The 27,233-nt window shown below is 36.6% G+C and overlaps 1 protein-coding gene across 1 annotated transcript; it reads right to left on the bottom strand.

Annotated features, from left to right (window-relative positions):
• Positions 1 to 435: 435 nt before the first annotated feature.
• LOC127427310 (glutaredoxin 3) lies at positions 436 to 25,256 on the bottom strand. Its single transcript, XM_051674839.1, has 11 exons — positions 25,172 to 25,256; positions 22,765 to 22,873; positions 17,548 to 17,622; positions 13,578 to 13,779; positions 9,328 to 9,500; positions 8,738 to 8,799; positions 8,608 to 8,665; positions 3,664 to 3,716; positions 3,535 to 3,574; positions 2,371 to 2,463; positions 436 to 899 (listed from the first exon to the last, which is right to left on the bottom strand). Exons 1-11 carry the CDS (start codon positions 25,246 to 25,248, stop codon positions 849 to 851), a joined length of 993 nt encoding a protein of 330 aa, XP_051530799.1. The 5' UTR covers positions 25,249 to 25,256; the 3' UTR covers positions 436 to 848.
• Between the last annotated feature and the right edge of the window lie 1,977 nt (positions 25,257 to 27,233).

The raw sequence follows: 27,233 nt of genomic DNA, 5'->3' as shown, positions 1-27,233 counted from the left end.
CCTGTCGCATCATACCCAAAAAGACTTGAGGCTGGAATCGCTGCCAAAGGTGCTTCAACTAATTAATGGGTTAAGCGTCTGAATACTTATGTCAATGTGATATTTCAGTTATATATATATATATTTGCAAAGTTATCAAAAATCTGATTTTTGCTTTGTCATTTCATGGTGTGAAAAAAAACAAAACATTTTTTTTAAGCATTTTAGCATAAGGTTGCAGCATAACAAAATGTGAAGAAAAAAAATGAAGGGGTCTGAATACTTTCTGAATGCACTGTACATCTTTAAAAGAAAAGAGACCAATCGAAAACTTGGAAAAAGCCCTTACATGCTCAAGACAAAACAGAACATCTTCAGTATGCCTGATAAAAACATGCAGCGAAACAGATCAAGTGAGGCACATCTGAAGTTCAAGTAAATAAAGATGATGTCACATTTGAGAATAAAATTTTTATATTTGGCATAAAGTGTGCCAATTTATCTGTACTTTATCAGCATGCCGTAACACAGTGATGTAGACATTACAAATGTAGTGACATAATCACAAGTGGGCACAGGAGATACCAGAAATAAACTTCAATCCTTCTAGGCTAACCACTTGTGATCAATCACACAAGACATAAACAGGTCCTAAAACATGTCAACCCAACATAAAACTGACTGAATCACACTTGGCTTTATTGGATTACATCTTCAACATTGCATGGATGGGTTTTGGACAATTTGTCTCCGTATAAAAGGTTAACTTGAATGAAATAGGACTAGTGTAAGTCCTCTGATCCTGAGGTTAAATGTGTGCAGGTTACAGGTAATGATGTAATCCTTGTGTTCTTCAGTGCTGGAACAGTTTAGCTCTCCCCCTTCAACACCGACACCAGCTCACCATTCTCATTCAGCTCCTGTTTAAAGATATAAACATACTGTATATCTCATCCGTAATGATACTTTCTACATCTAGAGGTATCATACAGTAAACAAGATAGGGTAAATGTCAATTTGCCAACTTAATCTCATAGAATTACATTCCTATACCTACATTTTTGCACAAAAAAAAAAAAAAAAAAAAAAAAAACACTTTTATTCACTTTCACACAAATCACCAGTAAAACTTAAGATTATTAGTTCATTAACACTTTTCACTCCTCACAATGCTATCTTATGCCATCTAAACACTTTTACTATAGTGCATGACTTGAAAGGCGATACATTTTAACGTTTGCATTACATAACCAAGTACATTTACAAGCTTGTTCAAGCACAATAAAATTGTGCGGCAGCTCGACTGATAGAGCGTTGCACTTGCGATTCAAAGGACCGGGGTATGAGTCCTGAAGAGCACACGAGTCGACACGTGAGCCATAAGTGTCATTGAAGCACCACAAAATGATGTGCTTGCTTCAGCAATTGTGGTTTTAATCAAACATTTGCTTTTAATTACATTTTCTGTTAGGTTTAAGGTTTAGGGTAGGGAGGTTGGTTTTGTTGATTTAAAACTTGATAGAGCATTAACCTTAAAAACCTCATCTGTTTGGGAGAACTTTAAAGTCGCTTTTAGCTTCACCAAGTGGATACTTCACCTCGGAACTGCCGCTATACCTGTAATAAACCACGTAATATTCCTGAATCATAGTATGTTGAAAATAGGAAGTCAAAAGGGGCCCTGATTGCATGTTTTCAGTGGATTTGTACAGTATATGCATACATGCATGCTTTTTATGGTAATAATAGCAACAAAGCCTAGGGCTACACAGGAGGATTGCTTTCAAATGGTTCTATAGTCCTATAAAGTTAATGAATTGGGATTCAGACAAAATGTTTTAATGTTTCAGTGTTAACAGTTCTTACTAAAGTTGTTCAAAAACCAAGGGATAACATCTTTTTTACATTAGTATACTTTGCTCTCTTTCACTCTAAACTGATTGTCAGATTTACATGGCAGTAGAGCATGATGGTGATGACAGTATACAGTCTTGAATGCTGCATAGGATGCATAATAAGGGGGGTACTGATCTTGTCTTTGCATTTGTTTCTCATTTGTGGCCAGGTGCTGAGGCAGTCTTGACAGCATTGTCTGCTGTTAATTTAGAGCCTTTGCTGCCCTCTGCTGGACTAAAACATTATTGCTATGCACAGTCATCTCTATTAGTTTTAGTTTAAAATGCTTATCTGTTCTTCAAATATGTCATCTGTAAATAAGGCAAAATAATAAAACAAAACAGATCATTCTTATCAATATTCCTGATTTCTTATACAAGTTGCATTCAATCTTTGTAAACATGATGCCATTTGGAGTGACTAATGAAGTGAGCCTGTGTCTCAAAACAGCCGTACACTCCTAATGATTTCATCTAAGCATTTTGCAAGTCTCACCTTAACAATGTCCAGTCCTCCAATTAGATCTCCTTTGACATACAGCTGCGGGTACGTCGGCCAGTTGGAGAATGTCTTTAATCCTTGTCTAACCTGTGGTGACAATCAAAACACCAAAAACACAATAACAATAACTATAATAATAATAAATTATCTAAAAAAACCTAACTTATGAAGCTGAATTAAAATATTTATAACAGATCTTCATACTTCTTTTTGAGCCAACAGGAGCTAAATTTTTAGCAAGTAATACATTTTAGATCTAAATAATTGGTAACACTTTACAATAAGTTTCCATTCGTTAATATTCGTTAATGCATTTGGTATCATGAACAAACAATTAACAACAACTTTTGACTTAAAAAAATGTATTAGTATGTTTAAATGAACATCAACTAATATTAATAAACACTTAATAAGTATTGTTTATCGTTAGTTCATGTTAACTAATGTTGTATCACTAATGTTAACAAATGTAAGCTTATTGTAAAGTGTTACCAAATAACTGAACAAAGTCACTAAGTTACATCTGGCACGACATCATTACTATATCATATCATAATAATATTTTTCTTGGTGTCATTAGCTTTCTGTCTAGGTAATGGTCACTAACCAGAACAACATTCTGATTGGTCAATTATGTAGACAAAAGGCTTTCTGTCTAATGACATTTAAACTACATAACTGACTGTTGCCACAGGCAGCTGATTTCTGTGCTAGTTCTATCTTGCATCACTCCACTGTCTTATTCGTCTCACAAAATAAAGTACACTATATGGTCAAAAGTATGCAGACACCTGACCATCACATCTATATGAGCTTGTAGGACATCCCATTCTAAAACCATGGGCATTAATTTGGATTTTATGCACCTGCTGGCAATGGGTGTGGCTGAAACACCTGAACTCAATAACTGGGCATGTCCACATACTTCTGGCCATATAGAGTCATTCAAACTTGAATAAATATCTCATGTCCACTGATTTTTTAATTTTGCATTAGAAAAAAAATAAGCAATAAGCAGGATAATGTGCATTCAGATGGTAATTGTGGCATCATATTTTGCCATGTTGACCAGCTGACATTATCCTTTACATATACACTTCCTTGAAGTGCTTTAAAAACATGAACGTAATATAAACTTCAGACTAAAGAAACTCTCACCTCTTCATTTTCCAGTACGTCAAATGTGTCATATTCAACCCTGAGAAGTTAATAACAGCAGTTAATAACATGCATTCTTTGGCTTTCAACAACGAATGTTAAAATAACATTCTCCAAAATATATCTCACCCTGTGCTGTTCATTATTTCAAGTATCTGACGACTGAATCCACATTTTGCAGTCTGAGAATTCACAAAGACACAAGTTATGAGGGTAAAACGCTACAACGTTTTTCATATCATCAAAAGGCTACGGCTAGTGCAACTAGACTATTAAAAAACTCAAAGAACATAGTACATCAGACGCAAACTGTTCCTTTGGGCCTGAACCGGTTTCATTTAGAAACTTTCAACTGCAACCACCTACAAAAGACATTCTGAAATGTGCATCGACTACGAGAGAGAAAAAGCGCTAATAGCACAAGAGAGAGAGAGGGATCTCTTGGGAATGACTTTAAACTACTGCAGATAATGTCTTTTGCAAGTGTGAGTGTTAAAGATCAATACAGTTATGAGGAGAGAGGTAAGGGGTCTTTCTCCTCCATTAAAAAGAGAGAGAGATGCAGCTCCATCAGTGCCGGTGTCATGAGAAATCGAGACCCCTCTGAAAATCGGGTCTCCTTCTGACGTCACAGCAATTCCATTCATTTTATGATGTATGTCGACATAAGTTTGTAAATAAGACATTGACCTTTAATCCATAAGTTACACATAATAGTATATAACTGAAGTTACAGATTGTGAAATTAAAGATGTGTCAGTTAGCCTAAACTTCAACGACATGCTATCACGATAACTTGATAGGTTTTTCTCTGGCATTACAAACGGTTACTCCCATGGGGACGCGATTTACTGGTTGGACTCAATTTATCATTACACCAAAGTAACCCAGCATCGATTTCCAGCCCCACTTTACTTCTGCATGGATTTACTTATTGTAAGTTAAAAGAACAGTTCACCCAAAAGTGAAAATTCTGTCATTATTTCCTCACCCTCATGTCATTCCAAACCTTTAAGGCCTTTGCGCACCTTTACGATTTCTCGCCGCGATTAACATTCTGAATCGAAACAATGGATTCCTAACAGGCCATTCTCATGTGAAGCAAATATTAGAGCCAATTCGCGTGCCGCCAAAGCAACGCATTTTTTACAGTGAGTGTCAATTTATTTTTTCTTCGCTGGGTGATGAAATGCCCTGACCAATAAAATATGAGCTTTGGATCACATGTCAGGAGCTGCTGCACAGGTGGCGCTAAAGCACAGGAGGCTGTTTTGACCACTGACGTTAAACGCTGAAGGAACTCGAGGAATATATCCTGAACCAGCAGTGAGGACATGTAGCTCATTTGCATCAAATGCCTTAAAAAACTGAAACATGTTTTTCTCATGTGGGTTCCCTTAACCTGTAAATGATATTGCTGCATCACTGCCTCGCATCCGCTTGAAAAAACTTAATGTGGATTGTCTTCATAAAGTTCTCTATATTGCTGCATCTTTTGCCTTTGCATTTAATCTTACGTGATTTATCTTATATCTCAAATATAACACATATCGTGGCATGTTTGCCTTTGTATCACCTGTTTAATAAGCAACTTCACAGATCTTAAGTGTTTTTCTTTACCAAATATTAATCATATTAATACTTTTGCTGTAACTAGCACTATATGCTGTATATGTCTTTATCAAAATGCCTTTGTACAGCAAAAATGTAGTGATGTCTCCACAAAATCGTTATTTTTTTATTTTTATTGTTCATAGTCGTTAATAGCTGTGCTGTTGTTGGCAAGTATTACAGTGTCTAATAATGGATCAGACTGAAGATGGGATCCGTGTTTTATTGCTAGCATAATATTGGCTCTTGGAGCTTTTAAATGCCATCATGTTTAATAAGTAACATGTTTTGAGCAAATGTACAGTAGATATACATGCACTAAGATACATTCAGTATAATTCCAACTAACAACATCTGTTTCAACAGTCATTAGATGTGTGCATTACACACTGATTTTAAACAAATGTAATTAACACAAGTACATTATATAGAGAATGCCTGGCAGAGGCATATAACCACTCTTGTTCCAAATGATAACATGTTTTAACCATTAATATTTTTTTTTACACTCGATTCTTTCTAATCCCCCTCAGACTGTTTACGTATGATAATACTGCCAGTCAACCTGTCCAGCAGGTGAACTGAAATTTTATTCACATAGCAAGCGTTTCCATTCAGGATTTCTTATATGCATTTTCAAACGTGCAACAGTTAAATGGAAACCCAGCTACTGCTGCAGCTTGTCAAGAAATCTGCTTTCTTTTTTCAATCTGCTTGTCAAGTTTTTCTCCTTCTAATGGACCATCATAGGCGGAGGGCAGACCAGCTGAAAGGTGCTTTGCGCCACCTAACGTACCAGGGTAAAATTGCTTGTTGATTGGCGCCACCTAATGGATAGATGTAAATGTGCTAACAGCGGTCATTCACATCACTTTCTATGTGCAAGGGCCATTCGTCTGCGATTCGTCTCTCATAAACACGTTGCCTTTGGTGTGTAAAGGCCTTTATGCGTTACTTAGTTGAACAAAAAAGTAGACCTTATGATGAATGTTCATGCTTGTTTTTTGTAAATGAAAGCAAACAGTAACCAGGGGCTGTCAAGCTCTTGAAAAGGACAAAAATGACCAAATAAGCACCATAAAAGTAGTCAGAATGACATATATACGATATTCCAAGTCTCCTGATGCCATATGAAAGCTTTGTGTGCGGGGTTAATCTCATCAATGAAATTGAAATGTTTGTTAATGGCAAAAATGTTTGTTGACAACGGGTTTTCTTTTTTTGTCAATGCTAGTAAAGACAAGATGAAAAAGACATCACGACGATAATTAAACTGTTTTAATTAAAACATACTGTTGACGAAAATATGATGAAAATAATAATACGGCATAACATCGGTTAGTACAATGTAATAATAATAATACATTGTGCTAACACTGTTTTTAATTAATTAACTTTTTTAAAAGAAAGAAATATCTTGAAAGAATGGATTCCAATAATCAGTCATAGCATTATGGGGATTTTCCCATTTTAGCAGAGTTAATTACCTCACTGTATACATGAGATAAATCAGCTATATCCATACAACATAAACGTAACATTACAACTTGCATCTGCACAGACAATGAAGCAAATTAATAGGTGTACTTAACGAACCCGGCAGTAAGAATGCATAACTTCGTTATCGTTTCCTTAAAAACTTGCTGCACAACACTTAACACAACATCCTAAACTTACTAACAACATGAGGAATTCACAACAGAATAACTTCTAAAAAGTAAACAATACTTCAATATATTGATTATATGCTGTTATTTCAGGAGCTCAGGTTTTCAAGACAATAGTTCTCATGTTGTTTAATTTTACATATCAAACATTAATCTATTCATTGAAAGTATGTTCATACATTTATTTCAAAATATTAATAACTGGTTAAAGTTTGGTCTCTTACATTTTGATGTTTTTGTCATTTTGCACATTATCCTCAACTAAAATGTTATATTTGTTGACCTAAATGGTATGCCATTTAAGTCAGAGTAAAGCTGACTACAATGAATCAATATGACATGATGAAATATTGAGTAAATTTAAAGGACGTTTTCATCAAAAGACTAAAATTATGACTAAAACAAAGATCTATGGAAAAATGAACAATGTTTGTGTGAGGAGCCGACAGTGACATCAAACCTAGTTTGATGCGTCCAACCGAGAGATGTTATAAAATATGGATACATAGATTTTTGATCGGCACGTTATTTTCTCAAAATGTTTTTGAGGCATTGATATATTAACAATAGCCGACATTTCAATTGGATGCCTAATTTGTATGCTTTCCAATTCACTGTCAGTTGGCCTTCAATTTAATGTAGTATGGTTTAATAGCTTTGGGAGACCACAAGAGGGGTTATATAACATTTACTGTACTTAATACTGAAGGACGCATCCATGCGGTGCAGGTGGCAGTCCAAAGTTGTGAATCTAGTCACCATACACACAAAGGTTACGAAGGGTTTTGTACTGCTTCAAGAATGAACAAAATGACGATGAGTTTGCAGGTTAGTGTATGAAACTGGTGTAACCAAACTGAACGAATAGAAAGGGTAACGTTTATTGTGCAATTTCTCTGTATGTAGCCTTGAATAGGTTTCATTCTCTCAAACCACATACTTTTAACTGAAAATACATTGTGTAGGCTATATGAAAGATACATATACACAATTTACTGTTACTCCAGTGATGGCTAGAGTAAATAATGTCCTTTGATAATGATTTGTGTCGAAATTAGTGGGAAATTATGTAAATTGCGTGGCGCTGCAGAATTTTGAGCATCCTTTGAAGTCGTTGCCCAGCGTCTGTCTGCGGCAGTGTGCAAACCTTCATAGAAAATATTTTTTTCTGATTTTAAAATGCACCATGCCATTTGCCAGACGTGTCCGATGTGCGACCCTGCCACAAGTTGTGTTGAGAAATATGTATGAAAACTATTATTGTGCAATGATTAGCCCTATTTACATCTGAAAAAATGCAGATATAAATTGATAATTACATAGAAAAACTTTTGAATATCGATGCGTAAAAAAGTCAGCAATGCCAAGCCTTCCAAATGCACCATGCTTCAACTGAACACAAGTGTAATTTAAATATGAGAGCTACGGCAGAGGGGTATTATCAGTGAATAACAACTTTGGTCTGTTCCTCAGGCAAAGCTATCGTATGGCAAGACTTGGATTATAGTGCATGTCGTTGTGTGGACTACGTTTATGGTACTTAATGTGTGTTCGTTTTTTTTCCTTTATGAAGCTTGACACCTACTGTATAGAAAAGAGTGGGTGTTTTTCTTTTTCTGTTTTACTAAAACAAAACAACAGCACACAGATCAGGAACTTCATGAGGGTGAGTAAATACTAACATCATTTCCTTTTTTGGGGTGAACCATTCCTTTAACACCCACTGTTCTCTCCTTTCTAAAACTGTATATAGGAGGGTGAAAAGTCAAGAGAGAGAGTATCTAAGTTCACTCACCTCTTTATTGCCTTTCATGAAGAGCATGATGGGTGATTTATTGATTAGTGATTTCAGCCTGTTAGGAGAAAATGTTTTTACACAAGTGCAATCTCATAGACTGTTTATGTATGTGAGTAACTGTCTTTACCTGTGTTCCAGCGAGACAGTTTTGGGGAAAGTATTCTCAAGTTCACCAGACTCGACCAGCTCCTGTGCAGGAATTAAAATACCTCTGAATCCAAAGATCCAATTCCCATTTCAACTCTAACACACATACACGCACATAGACATCTCCTTTCAAGAGTAACAACACCCTGCTGAGATATTTTACCTCTCAGTAAAGGTAAATTCATAAATAAAACCTTAATGAGGAAGACCCTTTAGGGCCCTTTGAAAGGGAGACAGAGAGAAAGAGGAAGACAGGATGGAAGGCTAATCTAGCCCTCCTCTCTCAGCAGGGGTGCTCTGGTAGCTTTAAGCAGTATCGGCTCGCTGGGAATGTAGAGCAACAGCTAATAACAGCTAGCCAAGAACACACATGCTGTTGAAAGTCCTGCGATATGAACACTTAACATAATACACATGGAATAAAATGCAGAACATCTAGCGATGAAGAAATTCATGTTGGGAAAAATAAGAAAATCTCCAAGACACTGCTATGCGAAGATTTTCATTGAACGCAGTCAATTTCCTAAAAGATTCTCATTGCATCCCATTGGTGACGGCAAATTTACGCACCTTTACAATGTCCAGTCCCCCGAGGAGATCTCCGCTGACATAGACCTGTGGATAGGTGGGCCAGTTGGAGAAGGTCTTGAGTCCCTGTCTGACCTCTTCGTCCGAGAGGATGTCAAAACTGCTGTACTGAATGTTGTGGTCCTTCAAGATCTGAACAATTTGACGACTAAAACCTGTGAACAATGCAACAAATAATTAACTAAAAGCACACCTGATCACTTAAGATAAAAAGTTATTTAAAAACAGTTCACCTTGTTTAGGTTGCTTGTTCACTAGTTTGCCTTGGTCCGTCAAGTTAAAGTTTTGAGGAAACTGTGATTTCTTTCACAATCAAACGGAAACAAAAATCAAAGCAAAGCAATTCATTTAATTTTAATTGATTTAATGTCACTGCAATAGCAAAAATGTTCAAATTTTAAAATGTTTATTTATTTATTCTTATTTTTTGAAGATTTGTTTTTAACTCCATGGCAGCTTCTATGGCTATTTTCATGGCAGACTCCAGATTAAAATCAGGTATTAAAAATAAATTAATACATTATAAAAACAAAACAAACCTAAGACAGGGAATGTTTTCTACGATTAAATGTCAGTAATTGTGAAAAAACTGAGTTTAAATGTATTTGGCTACAGTGTATGTAAACTTCTGATAACTGTATATATACTGTGTTTATATACACACACACACACACACACACACACACACACACACACACACACACACACACACACACACACACACTGCATATGCATGTTTATTTTGTATATACAGTATATATATATTTGTAAATTATTAATAAAGTAAACTTCTTTTACATTTAGGATTAACAATGTTATAATAATTATTTAAACATTATATTTAGCCTATACATTAGGGGTTAGTTACATTTTCCCATTGTTTGGATTTCATTTTTCAAAGAGCCACTTTCTACCACATTCATTGCAATAAAAAAACACAAAAAAAAACCCCCAGATATGATCAGTTTGGTTGTTTCTGTAATAAGCACCATGAGTGTTTTACATCACACTCACCTGAGCTACGTTCAAAAACAAAAGAGAGATATCCAGTATTAACTCCAAAACTGCTCCAGTGAGAAGTAATAAAGATTTGTTCACCCTCTTTAGCATTTTGCTGTGAAGTAATGCAGATCACTAATAAGCAATTGAGTGAAGATGTCTGTCTCGACGCTGTTATTGCAGGATAAACTATTATTTCCCTGTAATGACTGTTTTCATCATTATCCTTTAGCAGTTTATTTTGCTCTCTAACTGTTACGATTTAGCAATACAGAGAACTACCATAAATCCTCTTGAAAATGGACACCTCACAATTCATACACATTTGATATTGATATTTTTGAGATAAAAAAAATATATCGCCGCACGCAGCCCGCGTGTTACGTAGCGCCCCTCTAAAGTATGGTACATTATCAGACAGTTTTAGAATAAAATTTGCAATTATAATTTTTAATTTGTCCATTAAAGCTCAAATGAGAAATGAGAAGAGTGTGATGAAGAGGATAAATGAGAGAGAGAGATATTAGATGGGAGGAGACAAAGAGAACGAGACACAAGAGGAGGAGGAGGAGCGAGCGAGAGAGGAAGGGAAACAGGATCAGGAGTGAAAGAGAGAGACAGAGAGAGATAGATGTGTAAGGTGATGTGTAGAGTTTGCGTAGCCCCTGCAGTAAAACACCCATTTTCATCTAGTGCGGCTCATGTGGGAATTCATTATAAAATAGCTCCAGGCGGCTCACTTGCACTTATGCATTTGCTGGTATATTAGCTCTATCAGAGCGGGCAAACAGGTGGGCAGCTGCTTCCTCTGGCTCCGGGCAAACTCCACCAGACACGCTGCATTGATTGCCGAGTTCTTTCCCCCTCTACGCCTGCACCTACAGGGGCCAAAGAGCGCTCGCTCTGTCCGACTCCGCTCCAGGAGAGGGGCGATGTTGAAGCCTGGTACCTCTTTTGAAGGACGGCCCATTCAGAGCGAGAGAGACCGCGAGACCCTAATTGACATACGAACCCTTAACCTTCTAATTTGACATATATAGTTGCTTTAGAGTTAGTGTTGGCCAAACACTTGATCATTTGGCCCTGTGTTTTTTAAATGGAACAAAAGATTACAAGCGTGTGCACGTTTTTTTTGCGTTTAAAAACCCAAAGCACGCCATCAACAGGCATGAATCGCTCTTGATGCATTATTTCCCAATCTGGATATGAGCCAAGTGAATGAGAACATCAATAAGTTCCAACATTTTAATATCTCCAAGCCGGACCGACCCGATGACACCTGGTGCGGCTTCAAATAACATCAACGCCGCTGAGCAACAGGTTTCAGGCTCGGAGACGAAATGGCTTCAGGAGGAGCTTCTCGTCAGAGGAGCTTCTATTAATAAAGCAGAGCTTGAGGAGCTGGCAGCCGTTTAAAGCAGAACATCACGTTTGAGATTAGAGTTCAATATTGTTTTTATTATGATCTAAGGATGGCAAATGGCATCTTTCCTTAGACCCTGTCTTCTGTTCTGTAGACCTCTCTCTTTGCACAGCTAAAAACATCGAACGCTTAACTATGCCTCACTCCATGACGAAATATGCACTTTGAACTATCAGAAGAATTTAGTTTTGAATGGATAAAATTACTGCGAAGATGCTTTGGCCAGTTAAACCAAACATCTTTGAAATGAGGAGGACGTTTTAGTAGTAGAAAAAAAAAAAATAGCCCAGAGACAATCAGCCAATCATAGATTAAAATGACAGTATAAAATATAAAAGTCTCTCTTGCTTAGTTACTATAAACGAAGCATTCTTAATTTTCTGGTTCATTTATTCACAATATACACAAATGTAATGGTAGTGTTAGCTGTGACTGTGAAGATTTAACGGTTATAATTTTGACACACAGCAGTCTAAGGGGCCGTTCAGATCGAACACGTTTTGCAATTTAAATTAAAAAAGCTAGATGAATTGTAACGAATAGAACAGAATGCAGGTGTCGAGAGACAGGTTTTTTCTTTTCTTTTAAAGTTGAAGTTTGTTTTTAAAGGAATAGCTCACCTAAAAAGTAAAATTCCCCCATTATTTACTCACCCTCATACCATCCCAGATGTATATGACTTTCTTTCTTCTGCAGAACACAAATGATACAATGCTAGAGAATGGTGATCAAAACTTTGAAGCTCCCAAAAAAGTACATGAAGGCAGCATACAAGTTATCCATACTACTCCAGTGTTTTAATCCATGTCTTCCGAAGTGATTCAATTGGTTTTGCATGAAAACGGACCAAAATCAAACTCCCTTTTCACTGTTTATCTGGCCATTGCAGTCTCTAGGCACGATCATGATTTCAAGATTAATTACGCTAACTAGCGATTAGGAAGTGGATTAGGATTTCAAATCGAGCTTGAAATCATGATCACTAAAGAGACTGCAATGGCAAGATTTATAGTGAAAAAAAGAGTTACATTTTGGTCTGTTCTCACCTAAAATCGATTAGATAGCTTCAGAAGACATTGATTAAACCAATGGAGTCTTTTGGATTACTTTTATGCTGCCTTTGTGCTTTTTGGAGCTTCAAAGTTTTTGTCACTATTCACATGCATTGTTTGGATCTACAGAGCTGAGACATTTTTTTTAAATCTTTTGTGTACTGCGGAAGAAAAAAATCATACACATCTGGGATGGCATGAGGATGAGTAAACGATGAGAGAATTTTCAGTTTCGGGTGAACTGTTTCTCTAACTTAACATGGCGTCTCAAAAAACGCAGAGCTTCAGCGCAAGGTGCTGAAAAAACAGCAAGACATGGCGCAACAGTCAAAAGCATCCGCCTAGCACAGGTTTACTAGAAACACAATTGAAAAATAGCATAGACAGACACAAAACTTTGCGCTCGGTGTGAACAGCCCCTTTATTTATAGTGGCAGAAACAAATTAAAGAAAATGGGAACAGAAATCAGACATGAGACTGTAAATCACCATCTACTTTCATTACATATTTTTCCATAAAATGAAAGTGAATGGTGACTGAGAATAACAAATGGCCTAGCATGTCCTTTTGTGTTCCACAAACTATTCTTGTGTTCCAAGAAAACCATACAGGTTTGAAACAACAGCAGGGTGAGAAAAAATATTTATTGTGTGAACTTTCCCTTTAATAGCACCCTGACCTCTGCGTGCGTCTGCTTGGTGCGTGTGTCTGATGTGTGCATGTTAATTTATGCGAGCAGGAGTAAACTTATGTTTACCGCAGCGAGGCTCCTGGGGCGTCCCCTTCATGAAGAGCATGCAGGGTGCGGCGTTGATCAGCCTTTTCAGTCTCTCATTAAGATCCTCTTTTGGGACGTCCCCCACCCTGGCAGCTCCGCCCCCACCGGACCCCAACCGTTGCACCTTATTGGTCAGCTCAGGGGCATGCGCACCATCCAACCTGTCAATCTTCTCACCGCCCTAAAGGTTGACGGTAAACAAATAAATAAAAAAACACTCAAGAGTGAGTAGTGATAGAGCGAGAGAAAAAAAGAGCATTACATTTTTAGATTGCTTGCCGGTTTGTTTATATTTGGAGGGAGGGAGAGAGAGAAAATGGGCCGCAGGCTCTCTTGACATGTTATGCCAAGAGAGGGAGAGTCTTGCCAAGCCGTGAGTTTGTTTAACCTCCGATTACTTTTCAGTTTCGTGATTCTAACATGAGGAGATTTTGCAGTTTAGATTACTTGATCGTTAAACTCAACCTTCCCTACAGGCTGTTTTGCTAATCTCCCCCCCCCCCGACAATAAACAGCAACACAAAATACCATCAAAGCATATCTTACATAAATACAGACTGTGCAAATATCTACAGAAAAATCCAGATTTAATGTCTTGCAAATCATCACACTTTATGGAACACAGAAAATATGCCATTGACACAAAATCAAAATTGGCCCTATTTTCTTCCCTAGTACTAAACATTCGTGGTCTTATTAAGTGCAACAGTGCTCGCCCACATTTTCTGAGCCATCTTGGTTACGGAAGTATGTTTCCCATGCTTTTTTTCCCATAGGGATTTCATAAAATCCTTCATAGGAGAGTTCTAAGCCATGAACTAAACCAACCAGCTCCAAGGCAAATCACAACATTATAAGCTTTGATTTGAAGCTAAAAAGTTTTTGAAAATTAAACGACAAAGGTAAAAGACTGTGCAATTAACGTCTTTTATGAGGGAATGATGTACAATACCAACAAGCACTCCAAATGACATAATACATTTTAAAATGATGCCGTTGTTTATTATATGTGTAGAAACAATATATATTTAAGTTTATTGCAAAATATTAAAATACATACAAATATATTAGTAGTTTGGGAGTGTAGGGAATGGAGACGACTCCACGGTGTCATTCGCAGTGTATCGTGGGAGTGGGCAGTCACTGCAGAGCTCTTTAGGCTTTGTTTGTCACGATTCTCTGATTGGTGGATTGTTTCATTTTTTGGATTATGGGTAATGTAGTTCTTCATCAGAAATCCCACTAAACATGGTTTTAATAAAAAATTAAGCTGAAATAAGAACTTCAATGGATTCAACAGGAGCATATGCCATCGATTAACAAGCTCAGAGCTCACGTCAGGTCTGTCTTTAAAGGTTTATAGGATAGCATTAAAAATCTATTTGCCTATGGAGAAAATGTATGTGATTTTTACTTCTGGAACCAAACTGTTGCGCTCCACTGTTCATGATTCATCAGTGAACTTTATTGAGAAGAAACATTGATTACAAAAATGATAATAAAAACATTATTGGTTGCATTTTCATTAGGGCTGTCAATCAATTAAATGTTTTAATCAAATTAATTACATAATTTGCAGATTAATTAATCGCACATAAATATTTGCTGAGAAATAATTCAATATATGATTAAATAATTATACATAGTTATATTTAAATAAATATAATATAAAAATAATACTTGCATTACATGTTTGTGGCTGATGAGTAAAGCACTGATAACACTTTAGAAGGCAATGTCTTGTTTATTTACTTATTATTGAAGATAAGGCTACAATTGCCATACAGTCCACAGAAATCCATTTTGCAATTGAATTTGTCAATCTGTCCGAGTTAAACGTATTTTGAAACTTAGAAAAACACATCTAGAGACACCTGCATTCGGAAAAGCACTCCTTCCAGCTGTTTTTGATCGCAATAACACATTCTCATCTTGTGATGTTGCTTGTGTCAAGCCTGAGTGTGGTCTGTTCTCTGTACAGCTGCACATTGCCTATACAGCTGGAGATACGCCTACTGCCCCCTGCTGAAAGCAGGTAGCTTTTCTAGCTTAAATTGCTCCGGTGGTTGAAATATTGCACATTACAGTCCAGGGGCATAACTACAGTGGCATGCAAAAGTTTGGGCACCCCTGATCAAAATTTCTGTTGCTGTGAATGGCTAAGTGAGCAAAAGATGGCCTGATTTCCAAAAGGCATAAAGTTAAAGATGACACATTTCTTTAATATTTTAAGCAATTTTACTTTTACTTCTACAGTTTCAAAAAAAACAAAAAAGGAAAAGGGCCTGAAGCAAAAGTTTGGGCACCCTGCATGGTCAGTATTTATTAACACCCCCTTTGGCATGTATCACAAACGCTTTTCGTGGCCAGCTAAGAGTCTTTCAATTCTTGTCAGGGGGATTTTCGCCCATTCTTCTTTGCAAAAGGCTTCTAGTTCTGTGATTCTTGGGCCGTCTTGCATGCACTGCTCTTTAAAGGTCTATCCACAGATTTTCAATGTTTAGGTCGGGGGACTGTGAGGGCCATGGCAAAACCTTCAGCATGCGCCTCTTGAGGTCGTCCACTGTGGATTTTGAGGTGTGTTTAGGATCGTTATACTGTAGTAGAAGCCATCCTCTTTTCATCTTCAGCTTTTTTACAGATGGTGTGAGGTTTGCTTCCAGAATTTGCTGGTATATAATTTAATCCATTCTTCCTTCTACCAGTGAAATGTTCCCCATTCCGCTAGCTGCAACACAAGCCCAAAGCATGATCGATCCATCCCTGTGCTTAACAGTTGGAGAAGTGTTCTATTCATGAAATTCAGCACCCTTTTTTCTCCAAGCATACCTTTGCTCATTGTGGCAAAAAAGTTAGATTTTAACTTCATCAGTTCACAGGACTTGTTTCCAAAATGCATCAGGCTTGTTTAGATGTTCATTTGCAAACTTCTGATGCTGCATTTTGTGGCGAGGACGCAGGAAAGGTTTTCTTCTCATGACTCTTCCATGAAGGTCATATTAGTGCAGGTGTCGCTGCACAGTAGAATAGTGCACCACTTCTCCAGAGTCTGCTAAATCTTCCTTATGGTCTATTGCAGTCAAACAGGAGTTTTGAATTGCCTTTCTAACAATCCTATGAGCAGTTCTCTCTGAAAGTTTTCTTGGTCTTCCAGACCTCAACTTGACCTCCACCGTTCCTGTTAACTACCATTTCTTAATTACATTACGAACTGAGGAAACGGCTACCTGAAAACGGTTTGCTATCTTCTTATAGCCTTCTCCTGCTTTGTGGGCATCAATTATTTTAATTTTCAGAGTGCTAGGCAGCTGCTTAGAGGAGCCCATGGCTGCTGATTGTTGGGACAAGGTTTGAGGAGTCAGAGGATTTAAAAAGCTTTGAAATTTGCAACACCTGGCCTTTCCAAACGATGATTGTGAACAAGCCATAGCCCTAACAAGCTAATTAAGGTCTGAGACCTTGGTAAAAGTTATCTGAGAGCTAAAATCTCTTGGGGTGCCCAAACTTTTGCATAGTGCTCCTTTCCTTTTTTCATTCTAAAATTGTGCAAAACAAAAATAATACACTAATCTTGTTTAAAATGATGAAAAGAATGTTTCATCTTTAACTTTATGCCTTTTGGAGATCAATTCATCTTCTACTCACTTAACTATTCACAGCAACAGACATTTTGGCCAGGGGTGCCCAAACTTTTGCATGCTACTGTAATTGTGTTTTGTGTGTGTGTGTGTGTGTGTGTGTGTGTTATCTTTTATATAATTAATTGCACTGAAAGTGTTAAATTGACAGCCCTAGTTTTCATATTTGCTTTGACAATTCCCAACTGTTGCTGTACTAACCTCCTACACTAGCAAAAGTAAAAATTGTGCCTTTATAAAAGTCATTACTTAAGGTAAATCTGAGCACAGCTGAAGTCAAACAGCACTGCTGACATGGGGTGAAGTTTTACCTTGAAGAAGAGGAAGGTGGGAACTGAAGCGATCTCATATTTCTCAGAAACCTCAGGGACTGCCTCTGCCTCCAGCTAAAGAGAGACAGAGAGAACTACTGAACTAATGATTCTTTATAATTCACTTAAAAAAAAAAAAAAAAAAAAAAAAAACAACACACACACTGACAACTTATTTGGCAAAAAAAAAAAAAAAAAACATTTTAAAACAAACACAAAAATGTTTTACATGTAATATACGTAAAGTGTTGAATGAAAAGTAACCTCAGTCCGCACACAAATGGACCATCCACAGTACGACCGTCTGATGCATGATGTATACAAAAATGGCAAGACAGAAAATGCAGGATGTATGCAGTTTGGTTCATTGTGGTCTATTATAATGGGGTCAGTACACACTAGACTTTAGAAAACATAAGGATCAGGCCATTATGTCTCAGAAACAGACCTGTTCACATCAACCTGCAGGTTTCTGTTTAGTTTCAGTCTCAGACTGAGACCTCAGGGCAAAGAGACAGAAACAAAATGCATAAAAGGCAAGGCAAGGCAAGTTTATTTATATAGCACATTTCATACACAATAAAACAACACGGACTCAATTTCCTGTCATATTCAGCCACCAGATATTAAAATCCATAAATCTGTGCCGTTATGTTTACGATTACACAGGCTCCTTTGTGCTCTTGGTCAAGGCTACAGTCAGGACACTGGAGTGAACTAATGAAGATTAGGAGTACAGGTGACATCATCCAGGTTTTAGAATCATCCGGGGGTGAATTCAGTCTTGCATAGCCAGACTTCTAACTATGGCATAAAGTCTGGTCCACATTGCAACTTATTCTGGCCAAAAACTGAGACCATCTGATTGACATGTGAGGTGACCACGCACAGTTACATTTGTTTTTAGGTGCAGGTTTAAGTGAAATAGAATAGATGACACCACAATAGACCAGAGTGGAGAAAAATTAATTTTAAATAATGGTTTGCCAGTCTGTCTGTACAGTATGTTTGTACAGAAAAATATAAAACAAGAAAGAAAAATTAAACTTTGTGATCAGAATTTCTGTCTATTCAAAAGTAATATGTACAGATTATTTCCCAGACATAACTCATGAAATAAAAAAAAATAAAAAAATGCAGTAATACTAATGTTTACATGCAGTAGTACTAATCACACGCAGTGACGACGCCCTCTTACTCAATTTAGGTGGAGATGATAGAATGAAGAAACATATATTCAAATACACACAAAATCTCAAAGGTCTTCCTTATGTGAAACAAGGGCTCGTGGGTTTAATCGGACAGCCTTAAAACAGACAATTAATCACTATATTTAAATTATTTATTTGTGGGGGCCTGGGTAGCTCAGTAAAGACGCTGACTACCACACCTGGAGTCGCAAGTTCGAATCCAGGGTGTGCTGAGTGACTCCAGTCAGGCTTCCTAAGCAACCAATTGGCCCGGTTGCTAGGGTGGATAGAGTCATGTTGGGTTAACCTCCTCGTGGTCGACATAATGTGGTTCTCGCTCTTGGAGGTGCGCGTGGTGTGTTGTGCGTGGATGCCGCAGCGAATAGCGTGAAGCCTCCACACGCGCTAGGTCTTCGCGGTAACGCGCTCAACAAGCCACGTGATAAGATGCACGGATTGAGGCGAGTCACTACGCCACCACGAGGACTTAGAGCACATTGGGAATTGGGCATTCCAAATTGGGGAGAAAAGAGGAGAATAAAAAAATAAATAAAATGTATTTGACAATTAGGCTAATCATCAGACAAATTTTATATTCGTCAATCGTGACAGTCCTAAAAGGCAGTATTAACCCTTGACAGAGGGTAAAATTGCTCTCTGCTGGTTTAAAGCCATGAGGAAGGTAAAGTCATTCATAGCCTCAGGCGCTTCATTGTGCTCCACTGGGACCCAGAGCAGAGGGAAGAGAGCAGCGGGAATGTGTTACTAGAACTACAGAACCATTCAGTCCAGGGTTATTCAATGAATGCTCCAACAGATACACACTGGCGGCCAAAAGTTTGGAATAATGTACAGATTTTGCTCTTATGGAAAGAAATTGGTACTTTTATTCACCAAAGTGGCATTCAACTGATCACTATGTATAGTCAGGACATTAATAACGTGAAAAATTACTATTATAATTTGAAAAAAAATAAAAAAATTCAGAACTTCTTACACTACTTCAAGGAGTTCTCATAAAAAAATCCTCCACGTGCAGCAATGACAGCTTTGCAGATCCTTGGCATTCTAGCTGTCAGTTTGTCCAGATACTCAGGTGACATTTCACCCCACACTTCCTGTAGCACTTGCCATAGATGTGGCTGTCTTGTCGGGCACTCCTCACACACCTTACAGTCTAGCTGATCCCACAAAAGCTCTAATGGGTTTAAGATCCATAACACTATTTTCCAATTATCTGTTGTCCAATGTCTGTGATTCTTTGCCCACTCTAACCTTTTCTTTTTGTTTTTCTGTTTCAAAAGTGGCTTTTTCTTTGCCATTCTTCCCATTAGGCCTGCACCCCTGAGTCTCCTCTTTACTGTTGTACATGAAACTGGTGTTGAGTGGGTAGAATTCAATGAAGCTGTCAGCTGAGGACAAGTGTGGCGTCTATTTCTCAAACTAGAGACTCTGATGTACTTATCCTCTTATTTAGTTGTACATCTGGCCTTCCACATCTCTTTTTATCCTTGTTAGAGCCAGTTGTCCTTTGTCTTTGAAGACTGTAGTGTACACCTTTGTATGAAATCTTCAGTTTTTTGGCAATTTCAAGCATTGTATAGCCTTCATTGCTCAAAACAATGATTGACTGATGAGTTTCTAGAGAAAGCTGTTTCTTTTTTGCCATTTTTGAACTAATATTGACCTTAAGACATGCCAGTCTATTGCATACTGTGGCAACTCAAAAACAAACACAAAGACAATGTTATGCTTCATTTAACGGACCAAATAGCTTTCAGCAGTGTTTGATATAATGGCAAGTGAGTTTCTAGTACCAAATGATCAATTTAGCATGATTACTCAAGGATAAGCTGATGGAGTGATGGCTGCTGGAAATGGGGCCTGTCTAGATTTGATCAAAAATGACTTTTTTCAAATAGTGATGGTGCTGTTTGTTTACATCAGTAATGTCCTGACTATACTTTGTGATCAGTTGAATGCCACTTTGGTGAATGTAAGTACCTATTTCCCTCCGAAACAGCAAAACCTGTACATTATTCCAAACTTTTGGCTGCCGGTGTATAAATACTTTACATTTTCTTCCCACCAGGGTCCAAACAATTAGAATTCAAAGTATTGTAACAGAGTCAATATGTTATATAATATAATATATTGCTTCATATAGCTGTTATATTCAACAAGCAATGTGCATTTAAGAAATATTCATAATACATTTCCAAGTTGGTTGCTATTGTAAAAGTAAGAAATAACAAACACTAAAGTCACACACACACACACACACAAAAAAAACAAATTCTCTTGACTGCTGCCTTGTGCAGTATAGAACAGTAAACAAATACACACATGCATTTATATATATATATATATATATATATATATATATATATATATATATATATATATATATATATATATGGTATTTAATCATTCTACCCAAGTGCAATATTTTCCAAGTTTTTAAAATCTTAAAGGGATATTTCTCTCCTCATTCATGCCATCCCTGATGTGTATGAATTTATTTCTTCTGATGAACACAAATAAAGATTTTTAGAAGAATATCTCAGGTCTGTTGGTCCATACAATGCAACTGAATGGTGACAAAAACTTTGAAGCTCCAAAAAGCACAAAAGCATAAAAGTAATCCATAAGACTCCAGTGGTTTAATTCATGTCTTCAGAAGCGATATGCTAGGTGTGGGTGATAAACAGATTGATATTGAAGTCTACTACTCTCAAATGTTAGTCTGGACCCCTGCCAGAACTTTGAAGCTCAAAAAAGGACATAAAGGCAGCATAAAAGTAATCCATACGACTCCAGTGGTTTAATGACAGGGAGAGTTGGCCAACTCTAAAGTCGCACCAGTGCGACCTATATAAAAAATATTGTCGCACCTGTGAGGAAAAACTGTCGCAAAATGCATCCATTTAGACCTCATTTACACCTGGTATTAAAATGCATTTTTGGTGATCCAATCACATGTGGTCATCACTAAATACAGGTCTAAAACGTTTTGTGATCGGACCACAAAAAACACATACGAATGTGGTCAAAAACGCATGTGACCACATCGCACTTGAGATGTAGACGCTAATCCATCCTGAATGTGTTCCGGACAGCAGTGAAGCTCCACCCTCACCTGTCAATCAACCACTCCACTAAAACAAGAGTTTAAACTTTGCCGGTTAGTAGCGGCATTAAAAGAAAATAACTCTCCGATTGGAAAATGTAAAAAAGCGGATATACACAAACACAAGAACTACACGGATTTTCTTTAGTGTGGTTGACATCAACACAGATGAGAAGCACAAACATTAAAGCTCCTTTAATACAGGTAATCCACTAAAATAACATATAATTCTGCTCGAAATGTTACATTGGTGCTTTGATTAAATTTCAGATGCATCTAGGAGAAACAGCATACCATTTTTTTTTGCGCTTTCTTTGTCTTTTATGATTTGGTTGAGCTTTAATATCATGCAGTAGTAACACACTGATGCATGTCGTCATAAACAGATCATCCCCCTGAAATCCAAACACAAGTTGTTACAGGAAACAGTGATGAGTCTCATATGAGCACTTGTGATCGGATCTTAGTGGCAGTTTGGAGCCCTGTCTGGCCACAATCCACTTGCACTGAATTGACCAACAGAGCTGAAATATTCTTCTAAAAACCTTTGTTTGTGTTCAGAAGAAGAAAGAAAGTATTACACGTCTGGGATGGCATGAGTGAGTAAATGATGAGAGAATTTTCATTTTCAGGGGTAACTATCCGTTTAACAATCACTCTGATCGACTGAACTGCATTAAGTGACCCTAGGTTTACTTTACACTTTAGATTCACAATACAACTAGTTCCAATTGAAATTCACAAAGAATATAAAATATAAATATATATTTTTTATTTTTTAAACAAAACAAACTTTTGTGATGTACATGTGCATGTCACAATTTCTCCAACTCTGGATACCAGAGCGCCGTCAAATCTAAAGATCTACAATGCAGTGATGGTCAATGGTCCACCTACTTTCACAAACATGGTGTGTTCGTGCTCCTTGGCTAACTCGGCCATCACATCGTTCATCTGCGAGCACTGCGGAGCCCATGGTGCATGGAAATGGACAATGGTGAGGGACCTGACAAGACAGAGTATGGGTGAAGATGAGCCTTCAGTGTCAACTCTCAGTTCTACAAGTATAGCGAGGATGGTTTCACGGAAATGCACATTTAAGTGAATCCATAGCGTTATGAAGAGAACATTAGATTTCTGAACCTGACATGACAGAACAGCTTTTGAAAATGTACTGAAGTTTGTCAGAAAACTAAATATGTTCATACAGAATGACATATATATATATATATATATATATATATATATATATATATATATATATATATGGCTGTCAATTGCTTAAAATTTTTAATCGAATTAATCGCATATATAAATATATGCTTAGAAAGCCCTTCAAATAACAATAATTCAATAAATAATTATGAAATACTTAAAAATTGTTATATTTAAATAATTATAAATATATATATATATATATATATATATATATATATATATATATATATATATATATTATACAAAATAATAATATAATTAAAATGCATTACATCATTGTGGCACACAAATAAAGCATTTAAAAAGACAGTAACACTTTACAATAAGGTTTTATTTGTTAACATTAACAAAATTAGTTAACATGAACTAACAATGCACAATACTTTTACAGCTTTTATTAATCTTAATTTCAACATATACTAATACATCTCAAATCAAAAGTTGTGTTTGTTAACATTAGTTAATTTACTATAAACTAACATTCAACAATTTTATTAAGACGAATAAATGCTGTAAAAAATATATTGTTAATTGTTTGTTCAAGATACCTAATTAACTAATGCATTAACTAATATTAACGAATAGAACCTTATTGTAAAATGTTACCAAAAAGACCATTCAAAAAGTGGCTTTAGTATGCAATATTTTGTTTAATTCCATATTATTGAACTTATGTCATCTGCCTATCATTGGCCTACAGTTCACAGCAATCTATTTCGCAATTGAATTTGTCAATCAGTCTGAGAAAGATTTATTTTGAGGGATTTCTAAGGACGTGTCAATGCACACCTGCGTCAGACGCTTCTGGGTGTCCCGTTTGTGTCACGTCATAAACATACCATAAACAAGCAGTTTTTAGGTCGCTGTCAAGTTAAACATAGTTTGAAACGTGGAATAACATGTCTTGAGATCCCAGTGTTCGTATTTGCGCTGCAACAAGCTGTGTATAAACGCAAAAACGTGTTTTATATATATATATATATATATATATATATATATATATATATATATATATATATATATCCAGCTCTAGAGACCACTGCAAAATTAACAGTTTCTCTGGATTTACTATTTGTAAAGTTATGTGTTTGAGTAAAATGAACATTTTTGTTTTATCCTATAAAGTACTGACAACATTTCTCCCAAATTCCAAATAAAAATATTGTCATTTAGAGCATTGACAACTGGTCAAAATAACAAAAAAGATGCAGTTTTCAGACAACAAATAGCCAAAAGTGACTTATTTAATAGTGATTTTATTTAAGTACACTTATTAAAGAGACAACAGATAGGCTAGTATGTGACATGCTTTGCACAAGAAGTTCATAGAAAACCTACAACCTTTCAGTTACCAGCCCAGATCTATAACACCAAGCTACACAACCTAAAACAGCTGAATTACCTGATCAATTATTTATCTGTACATAACATTCCTGCAGCCCTGAGGTTGACAATCTGGGCAGCTAAATTTGAACCCCAAAAAGGGGTGATCCATGAACCACTGCACTCTTGTTCGGGAAACTTTTAACCTCTCATGTTAAGAATTGTGCCTTTAGTAGTTTAATATCAGCAATATAATAATGAACCAACTTCAGGGACTGTGACTCTGCATACTTAATGTGAACTATCAACAGAATAAGTGATAACATGTTATAAAAACCTCAGATCCCCTCTTTAAGACTGAGTTAGGTTGAAGGGAGATATTTATGAGAACAGACTAATTAATTATTATTTATGATAGGCTAATGATAACAGACGTTGACAACAACCAGCAGCACACAAACAGCATGAATTTCTCAAATGTGCCTTAAAACCAAAGAGACAACCATCTAAAATTAAAGCTGAAATTTAATTTAAGATAGTTAGCCCCAGATACTATGGTTCTAGACAATATACAAGCATTTTGTATGAATCTGTATCACATTTATTTGGGTTATCTCAACAGGCCATCAGTTATGAGTCCTTTCATATAAAAGCCTTCTGTGAACGATTCATCCTTACGCTTATGTGTTCATTCAGTTCCAGAGCTGTTCGGATTCAATTCTATTTCATGACAGACTTGACAAACGATGAATATTTCACTTACTTGCTGTTATTTTTCAGTAATTCCTGAAACTGCTGGAGTGATGTCGCGTCCGTGAAGTTCGCCATGTTGCCAGACATTACTAACCGATTACAGATCCAGCACGAGACTACTACCGGCGCAAGACATTACTAAACGTTTTTCGATACCACTGCTATCGAACACATACCCCTACAGTTCTGTCATAACTAATGGGTTGAATTCAATAGCATACTCGGCGTTTAAGTCTATTTTCTTCATTCAGCATGTTGAAAAGTTTTTATGAGTCATCTTTCGGAGGGTATATAGCCTACAGTGTACATAGAAGGGATTTTTGTGGGGAGACAAAAATAAATAACATGAATTTCACATTTCACAACAATCCCTCAGCGTTATGTTCATACTTTTAATACTTACGCACTGTTCGGTCATTTTTGACCGAAACCAATTTTGTTTCTTCAATAAAACTGGTTTCCTTAATCTGACGGTACGAGACTTAGTGACATTTCGTCCATTTCATATCTGAACACACACACACACACACACACACAAAAAAAAAAAAAAACTCGAGTTGATTTGATCATTCTGTGGAGAAAAAAATAAAAAATAAAAAAAAGGAAAACAAATAAATAAATCACACGTGTACTGTTCCCGGTCAAAAGTGACCACCATAGGAAATGAATGGGAAACACTAAAAATCAGATTTTTTTTTTTTTTTTTTCATAATTAATTATATAAAATCACAAAAAAAAGGCCACAATGCAGGAAAAAAAAAAAGAAAAGAAAAACATACAGACATGAAGGAGTGAGACTACCAAACATCAAAAGTGCAAAACAAACACAAACATTCACACACACATAGCCTAACTGGTCAGACTATAAAACAAAACAATTCTTTTGAAATTTGTCAAAAAAATAAAACAATCAGCCACAATGCAGAACACGCACACACCAAAATAAACACATCTACAATGCTGAACATGTGCACCCACGCACGCACGCACGCACACACACACATACTGATACTTTCTCTATATATGTCCTCTCTTTGTAACACCATGTTCAGGGTTGACTGTAATAATAATGTGGCATTATTGCAAAAACTGACAAAAATAACCTCAAACAAACCAAACAAAATGCTAAACTTTGACAAAAGTAGTCTCTGATAATGTTTAATATATCTGAATGCAGAGCTTGACAAAATCTAGAAATCATCGGCTGTGTCTCGTTTGGAAGGATGCGTCCTCCGGAGTTCGCATTTGTCGGCCGCATACGTCATCGAGGCTGTCTCGTTTCAGAAAAGCGAGTAGGACACTTCGAATGCATTCTTCGAATGCGACCTTCTTTCACAGGAAATCGGAGGATGCATGAAGTGTATCCTTCATGGGCACTCACAACCCACAATTCTTTGCTTCAACGGAAATGTCTAAAACAAATTACGCCAATTTGCCCGTAAGTATGATGTTCAAACGCAAGGAATGTTAATTCCCATGTTGAAGTACCTCAGTAGATGGGTGCAGGGTATTTAATATCTATAATTATATTAATATATAATTAAAATAAAGTATTAGACTAAATGTACACCTATAAAATCTATTTTCTTTTCTCTTTACATCATTATAACTCTCCTAAAATGTACCTCATACATTCCCTTCTAAAGGGACTTTGTTCCCTTCTCACTCAAAGCGCTCGCGCTTGTTGAAGAGTGGCGTGCTATCATAGCAACCATGTTATGTTCCGTTTCCGTTTGTCCTAAGAAGGCCGTCTCATTTAAATGAGGCTTGTTTAAAGGAGGACGCTCGGTATACTGAAGTCTTCAAAGGATACATCCTACCTAGCACACAGCTTTTGGAACGAGATACAGCTATCTTCAACCAGGGATGAATAAGTAGCTCTCTGTAGCCACCTAGTGCTTATACTTGGAATTTCATCTGGTTTTTATATATTTTATATTTTTAAAAATGGACACCACAGTTTGTTTCTTGAGACTTTAAGCTTTCAAACAGTATATGACTTATGAGGATTGATTCAGTATTTGAGAAAATATAAATGTTTCGTTAATTCGTTAATTCTTTATTTGTGGAGT

This window comes from Myxocyprinus asiaticus, chromosome 36 (genome assembly GCF_019703515.2).
Source record: "Myxocyprinus asiaticus isolate MX2 ecotype Aquarium Trade chromosome 36, UBuf_Myxa_2, whole genome shotgun sequence".
Classification (NCBI taxonomy): Eukaryota; Metazoa; Chordata; class Actinopteri; order Cypriniformes; family Catostomidae; genus Myxocyprinus; species Myxocyprinus asiaticus.
Note: the sequence above shows the minus strand (reverse complement) of the source record. Positions and strands in the feature narration are given on the sequence as shown.

Coding starts and splice junctions, on each gene's coding strand:
- LOC127427310 (XM_051674839.1), bottom strand. CDS start 25,248: ATGTCTGGCAACATGGCGAACTTCACGGACGCGACATCACTCCAGCAG. Junction 13,780..17,547: donor CCACCTTCCTCTTCTTCAAG/GTAAAACTTCAC, acceptor GTCAACCTTTAG/GGCGGTGAGAAGATTGACAG. Junction 3,717..8,607: donor TCATGAAAGGCAATAAAGAG/GTGAGTGAACTT, acceptor GTGAATTCTCAG/ACTGCAAAATGTGGATTCAG.